This window comes from Orycteropus afer, unplaced genomic scaffold, assembly GCF_000298275.1.
Source record: "Orycteropus afer afer isolate SDZICR_OR568_19922 unplaced genomic scaffold, OryAfe1.0 scaffold00252, whole genome shotgun sequence".
Lineage (NCBI taxonomy): Eukaryota > Metazoa > Chordata > Mammalia > Tubulidentata > Orycteropodidae > Orycteropus > Orycteropus afer.
This window is the reverse complement of record NW_006921839.1, coordinates 2,484,906-2,493,155: the sequence shown is the minus strand read 5'-3', so window position 1 is coordinate 2,493,155 and position 8,250 is coordinate 2,484,906. Positions and strand designations below refer to the sequence as shown.

Sequence of the window (8,250 nt, the reverse complement as noted above, 5' to 3'; positions counted from 1 at the left end):
ATAAATGGAGAGAAGATTGAGGTTGTCAAAGAATTCACGTTGCTTGGTTCTACAATTGATGCCAATGGAAGCAGCAGTCAGGACATTAGACAACATGTAGCATTGGGAAGGTCAACCGCAAAGGAACTGTTTCAAGTGCTGAGAAGCAAGGATGTCTCCTTGAGGACTAAGGTGCGCCTGACACAAGCCATGATATTTCCAATCACCTCATATGCATATGAGAACTGGACAATGAATAAGGAAGATCAAAGAATAGTTGATGCTTTTGAGTTGTGGTGCTGGCGAAGAATGCTAAAAGTACCACGGACTGCTAAAAGAACTAACAGATCTGTCCTGGAGGAAGTGCATCCGAAATGCTCCTTGGAAGCAAGTATGGCCAGACTTTGTCTCACCTATTTTGGTCATGTTGTCAGAAGGGACCATTTCCTCGAGAAGGATGTCATGCTTGGTAAGGTGGAGGGTCGATGAAAGAGGGGGTGGCCTTCAATGAGATGGATTGACATGGTGGCTGCGATGATGGGCTCAAGTATAGCAGGGATCATGGAGCTGGCGCGGGATCAGGCAGTGTTTCATTCTGCTGTGCATGGGGTTGCTATGAGTTGGAAACAACTCGACGGCACCTAACATAACATATAACATAACATGACTGCCAAACCACTGAGAATCGTGGCCCAGCCAAGATGACATATACTTTTGGAAGACACAGTCAATCCATGACAATGGCTAACAACTGGAATATCCACTCAGACAAAATCCTGCTTACCACAAGTAGCAGTATTTTTCCTTTACTCACTGCAGTTAAGCAAAGGCCTCAAACAAAGTTTTCTCCATTTAGTAAGCACTGAAAGTGTTAACGACTTCACTGCTCATATACATTAAGTTCACAAAACTCACATGTCCCTGGGACCCAGGGCAGGTAATCTCAATAAGCAAAGTAATATAAGGCAGTAGACAGTGGTGGGACCTTTGGTGAACTAGAGAGCACATAATCCGTTTAATTGGATAAGTGGTTGTCCAGCTATAACTCATTATTACCAAGCAGAAATGCAGGCTGTATTGGTGGTGGTGGTGGTAGTAAGTGCCATCGAGTTGACTTTAGACTCATAGCAACACCATGTGACAGAGTTGCACTGCCCCCATAGGGTTTCCTAGGCTGTAATTTTTATGGTTAAAGGAGCCCAGGTGGCACAGTGTTTAAACACTCAGCTGCTAACCAAAAGATTGCTGGTCGGAACCCACCAGCTGCTCTGCAGGAGTAGAATGTGGCAGTCTGTTTCCATAAAGATTTACAGCCTTGGAAACTCTATGGGACAGTTCTACTCTGTCCCATAGGGTAGCTATGAGTTGGAATCAACTCGATGGCAATGGGTTAGGTTTGAATCTTTACAGAACAAGTCTTTCCCTGTGAAGCCACTGAGTGGTTTCAAACCACCAACCTTTCAGTTAGCAGCCAAGTGCTTAACCATTGTGGTACCAGGGCTCCTTGCATTATTGGTAGAACTTCCAATTTTCAAGGAAAATCAGCCATCTGGATGTTGATGTTAAATTCCCTGATTTTCCAATGTTAAAACCACACAGTCCACGGACCACCAGTTTGTAACCCCTGATTTAGATTCAAGGTCCATGGATTCAATTACTTCTAGAAATATATATCAAAGACGAGTCTCCAAGTTTAGTAGGGCCTTTACTATGCCCCTAGACAAACCAACAATACCTCATTTCTAACTCATAGTCCAAGGGGCTAAATATGCAAAAACTATGACTTACAAAGGCCATCACAGTTATTTTATCCAAACCTACTAGATTATGCATGCTATGAGGGCAGGACTCTGCTTTGCTTACCCATCCTCTGTCTCACACCTAGCACAGACCCTTGGCGCTCAGTAAACATGTGCTGAATGAACACATGCCTGCAGCCCTTTCCTCCTAAATCTGTCCAGGTGAGTTTCCTGCCAGCATGGTAGTAACTTGTTTGAGAAGTTCCCTTAGGCAGTATGGAATTCAGCCAAAGACAGGGCAGACTGTTAAATCCTGTCTAGGGACACCATGGTTTTAATGTAGGCTCTGTTTTTTTATAGCGTGATCCCAGTGATACTGCCATTTGGTATGGGTACATCTGAAAAGTTCTCTTTTTTTTTAGCCCAGAAGAGTGTTTAGGAATGTGTGTGTGCCTGCCTCCAAGAATGGCATTCATGATTTTCAGATGAATCTGCGTAATATTCTTGGCCATCTAATTGCTGGTGGCAATGCATCTTCCAGCCATCAGCACAAATTAGCAAGTGTTCTAATTCTACTGTGCTCAGACTTTCACTTTCAAAAGTTGTTCCAGATGGCGGTAAATTCAGACTAACATTTGAGACCATCCCCTAAAATAGCAAGTTAATTAAGTAACATTCCGAATTCCTGTGTGCACATGTCACGCTGGGAGGTTACAGATAGCAGAAACTTAATTAGACAAAACTAATTTCTTATTTTGACAAAAGATGGTAAATAAATTGAATTTTTCTAATACAAGTCATATCTATGAAGCAGGAAGCCAGGTTTTCCTCAAGCTTTATTCACAGAGCAGAGTGTGTGATGCTTTTTTCCCCTTGATCGTGTTTTCATGATTAGGAGCAACATAGTTAGGTTTAACTAACTGGCACTGTCCAGTTCCATTTTAGAGACAAGATAGATAGATAGATAACCAATTGCCATTGAGGGGATTCTGAACCATGGCACCCGCATGTGTTTGAGAGTAGAGCTGTGATCCACAGAGTTTTCAATAGTTGTGACCTTTTGGAAGTAAATTCACCAATCTTCCAAGGTGACTGAGTAGATTCAAACTGCCGACCTTTCATTAGTAGCCAAGCGCTTAACCATTTGTGATACCCAGGGACACCCAGATAGACAAAGAGACAGATAGATAGTGATAGATAAGTAAGATATAGAGAGACAGACAGATGTGTGTGTGTATTTTCATAGACTCATAGGAATTTAGAAGGAATCTTAGAAATTAGTGTCTTATTTATCCAGTGCTGCTATAACAGAAACACCACAAGTGAGTGGCTTTAACAAACAGAAATTCATTTTCTCACAGTTTGAGTTCTGCATTCAGAGCACTGGCTCTAAGGGGAAGGCTTTCTCTGTCAGCTCTGGAGGAAGGTCCTTATCTCTTCAGTTTCTGCTTCCTGGTGCCTTGGAAAGCTCCATGTGTCTTGGCATCTCTCTTCCCGTTCTCGGCTTCCTTCCTTGCTCGTTTAATATCTTTGATATCTCAAAAGAGACTGATTCAAGATATATCCTATACTAAACCTTCCTCATTAACATAGCAAAGACAATCCATTCCCAAATGAGATTATAACCACAAGCATAGAGGATTTACAACACATATTTTGGCAGAACACAATTCAATCCATAACAATAGCCTCTCCATTTTGCAGATAAAGACTATTATCGGGGTTTTTTGTTTTGTTTTTGTTTTTGGTTGGTTCTGTTTGTTTGGCAGCTATAAGCATTTTAGAGTAATGCAATGGCAACTTCAGAATTTTACACGTGTACTAGACTAATCTTCACCTCTTAGTATCTATAAGATTAAGGTAGTGAGTGGGATAGACTGATTCCTGCAAAGTACATTACCAGAAACTTATTTCATGTAGTTGACATTTGATAAAGAGTCTTTTATGTTCAGCAAGGAGAGATCAACTTTCTCTGGAAGGAACAACCAGGCCAGTCTTCTTGACCCAACACCACAGGCCGTACCAGTGGCAGCGAATAGCAACACTGTGTCCAGAGGTTCCAACTGACTCAGCCAGGCAGGCTGGGAGCAGTCAAGAGAAAATCAATCTTCCAAGCTGGGTTTCTGAAACCTCTGGAAAGAAACATTTACATTTCAAATCAAAACATTTCATTACTGAGGAGTGCTGTCTACCCAAATGAGCACTTCCACTCCCTGGCAGACAGGCCAGCTGAAATGTTGTTATTTTATGAATGTGCTAAAAGTAGTAGTCTGAATTTAGTTCAGTGCCCATGCTAACCAGCCATCCTTTGTGTCTTACATGTCTATAAATAATAGCACATTGCTTAACTGATCTTAATTTTGACAGAGTTGCTTCTTTATGGTATAGCTGATATGTATAAGGATAAATCACAACCTTTATATGTGTCCTTCCCCTCGTTTAATCAATTGTTGGGGTTGCAAAGAGAAATTGGACTCAGGTTTGGCTTCTAAGAGTCCTAACCACCATACTAAAAACCAGTGGAATAATTTTAAGGGCATTTAAACTCATCAGGTAAGACTCTTTCCTGTTACATACAGAATAAAAAAACCAAAACAAACTCACAGCTGTTGAGTCAGATCTGACTCATAGCGACCCCTTCCTGGGTTTCTGAGGCAGTGTCACTATGGAAGTAGGTTGCCCATAATGTGGCAATAATCTTTGTCCATAGCAAATGCTGAACTTAAGCTTTTGACCTATCATAAGCATATACATATGTTACTATGAACAAGTCTCTGTCTTGCTACAGATTTTCAAAATTCTTTAGAGTGTCTCAAAGATCTACTGGGATTTCAAAATTTACCTTTGCCTAACGTATACTTGACAGCCTTGTCCTCACTTGTCCTCTCCCATCTGTCTATCCATCCATCATGCCATCTTTTCACTTCTCCCTTTACTTGTCAACATAAATAAATAAATAGCATTATAACATTTATTTATTTATTATTATGCCTACTACATACATAAGGAAGATGGGGCAATCCTACTTCCATAGTGATACTGACTCGGAAACCCAAGGAGGGGTTGTGAGTCGGGTCCGACTCGATGGCACACAACAATAACACATACATAAAGAACAAAATCAAGTCCCTTTCTTTCCTTGTGGAGCTTGAGTTCTAGTGGAAGAAAGACAGACAGTAAACATATAATCAAAGATATGAATAAGATATAAAGGCAGTGTGGAGGCAGCCTAAGCAAGGCGGTTGGGAAGGCCTCTCTGACCTGGTGTGGAAGCAGCCATGCAGGGATCTGGGAACAGCATTCTCGGCAGAGAAGCCATGAAGGGAGAGGCTCTGAGACAGGGTCAAGCTTATGTTCATGGGACTGAAGGAGGACAGTGGGGCTAAGTGAGATGAACCAATGGGAGACAGAGTCAGATGGGGTGAGAAACAGGACCATATCTGGCTAGGCATTAGAGGTCATGGTAAGGGGTTTGGTTTTCTAATTGCAATGGGAAGTCACTGAGCAGTGTTAAACAAGAGAATGGTATCACTCTAGCTGTCATGGGGAGAGTGAACTCTAGGGGGTGAGAGTGAAGCAAAATTGGAAGACAAAGGACCTTTGGGAGGATGTTCAAGTAGTAATAATGGTGACTTCGACTCAAGGTGTGGTAAAACAGGAGGTGAGCAATGGTCAGATTGGGAATTTATTTTAGAGGTAGATCTGACAACCTTGCTGATGGATTGAATGTGTAGGGCAAGGGGAAGAGAAATCAAGGATGGTTTTGCCTGAGTTGCTGGTGACATTTCTGAGATGAGGAATATGTAAGAAGGGCAAGGGTGAGAGTCAGAGTTCTATCTTATACACGTGAACTTGTTGTTGTTGTTATGTGCCATCGAGTCGGCCCTGATTCATAGCGCCCCTCCTTGGGTTTCCGAGGCAGTATCACTACGGAAGTAGGATTGCCCAACCTTCCTTCCGAGGAGTGGCTGGTGGGTTTGAACCGCCAGCCTTCTGGTTAGCAGTCAAGTGCTTTAGCCACTATGCTACCAGAGCTCCTGTGAACTTGGGAATGCCAATATCCCCCCTCACCCCTACCATCTTCATAAATTCAGCAAATAACTGTTGAGCACCTACTATATGTCAAGCAGTCCAGTCTGATAGGCTCTGGGCATAGGGCAGTGAGCAAAGGGAGGCCTGCCCTCAGGGAGCTTTCTTCTTCTACCAGGTATGTACCCAAACCAATGCTTGTAATTGGAAAACAGAGTGAGAGACTCATGAAAATGGAACCAAAAAATGGCTCATCATCTACTTTGATGTATTTTAGGCCTAGAAATTTGGGCACAGAGTAGTCATAATAATATTTTAACTCCCTGTCCAAAAGGGATAATGAAGCTACAGATGGGTATATAAATAACAATAGGACAAAGGGACAAATATTGTCTGATTCCACTTGTATAAAATATGTACCCTAGGCAAGAATACAGAGACCAAAGTTTATTAGTGGTTAATAGGAATGGTTGGGGGGGGGAGGGAAAAAGGGAGACTCACTGTCTAGGGGACACTGAGCTTAAGATAAGGATAATGGGAAAATTTGGAAATGGATACTAGTAATGGTAGCATAATGCCTAAGGCATTTGACTGCTTACCAGAAGGCTGGTGGTTCAAACCCACCAGCCACTCCTTGGAAGGAAGGTTGGGCAATCTACTTCTAGTGATATCATCTTGGAAACCCAAGGAGGGGTCGCTATGAGTCAGGTCTGACTCGAGGACACATAACAACAACAACAACAATGGTTGAATAACATAATAAACATAACGAAAGTCACTGAATTTTACATGTGAAGAATGTTAAAAAGGTAAACGATTTGTTAATGTATATTTACCACAATAAAAAAATCATTTCAAAAAATGGCAGTAAGATGTGCTGGCTATCGATTTGACTAATCATTGAAGAAATTAGCTAATCTGTAAACAAGTGTAGGGAGGTAAAGATAAAACCTTAGTTTACAAAAAAGGGAGTCATTTGCTGCTGGTAGCCTGAGAGCTGATGTCCTCATGAATTCCTCTGAATGTACTTTAAGTCCAAATTGCAAAATGTATGGTCTTTGAAGGCAAGGTTCTGTTTGAACCTGGTTCTGTTTTCCTTGGCAGCAGACACCGTACCTGGGACATCTGCTTGTGGCATATTGAGAGCCTGCAGAAGTGTTTGACCCATGTGGTTTGATCATTAAAGCAGATGTTTTTCCTATTATTGGTTTGGTTCTTTACATTAGGGCAGAAGACTGTTGCTTCATAGGAAGGAGGCATTACCTCATAAGTTTCTGAACTGGGGACTGGTTTGTTGTTGTTGTTATGTGCCGTCGAGTCAGACCCGATTCATAGCGACCCCTCCTTGGGTTTCCGAGGCAGTATCACTACAGAAGTAGATTGCCCATCTTCCTACCGAGGAGTGGCTGGTGGGTTTGAACCTCTAGCCTTCTGGTTAGCAGTCAAGTGCCTTAGGCACTATGCTACCAGAGCTCCTGGGGACTGGCTAGTACGAAGTATACAGACTATGTCTCAAGAAACACAATCTTTTACATAACGGGATACTACTCAGCTATAAAGAAAAATGAAGTCTGATGCATGCCACTACATGGATGAACCTTGAAAAAATCATGCTGAGTGAAATAAATCAGTTGCATAAGGACAAATATTGTATGATCTCACTTATATGAAATAAGCAAACATATAGAAACCAAAGATTATTAATGGCTACCAAGGGTAGGAAGAAGAGGGAGAGAGTTTTTGCTTAGGGGGCATTAAATTTATGTCAATAATGGTAGAATGGTTTAGAAAAGGACAGCAAGAATGATTGCACACGAATGTAATCAATATTACTGTATTATACATGTAGAAATTGTTGAGATGGCATGTAAAACATACGTATGTTTCTTATGTACATTTTTACCACACAAAAAATTTCTAATTAATATTATTTTTAAATCATACTTATTTCAAGTCATTGTTTCTTATAATCAAATTAATTTACATAACTTAGTAGCTTTTAAAAACTGTCTCTGCAAAAACACTGGGTAACTTCTCATATTTATTGTTTCAGGAAAGGGTCACCAAGCTTGCACCACGTCCTCAGTCAGAAGAGGATCTGTCTGCCTTGTTTGAAGCTTCAATGAAACTGTATTAATTTTCATTTTTACTGAAAGAATTACCATTGGCCACCTTAGTTCTGAAAACAGAAGTTCATCTAGCTATAGCTTTGTCTTTTCATCTCTACACATAACGTGCCTGCTACCAGCCCTGCCACAGTGAAGTCTTTGGATTTTAATGTGATTTATTAAATGCAAAAGATTCCCTGATGCTCAAAGTCAAGCAACTTCCATGAAACAGGCTGGACAAATGCCCACGATGTCAAGCCCGTGGGCAAAAACTTAGTGCCCACCAACAGTGTAAAAGTGCAACCTCCTGTGTCCAGCAATCCCATGACTAGAAATTTATGCTATAGAAATACTAGCCCGAGTATGTAAAGAAACAGGGCAAAGATGTTTCTGGC

General features: G+C 41.3%; 1 protein-coding gene across 1 annotated transcript in view; it reads left to right on the top strand.

Annotated features, from left to right (window-relative positions):
* Positions 1-7,884, top strand: part of ADHFE1 (alcohol dehydrogenase iron containing 1) — a 38,112-nt gene extending 30,228 nt beyond the window's left edge. The window contains exon 14 of the mRNA XM_042782170.1: positions 7,801-7,884. Coding sequence (XP_042638104.1) covers positions 7,801-7,884 — 84 coding nt within the window. The remainder of the gene's footprint in view (positions 1-7,800) is intronic.
* Positions 7,885-8,250: the final 366 nt, after the last annotated feature.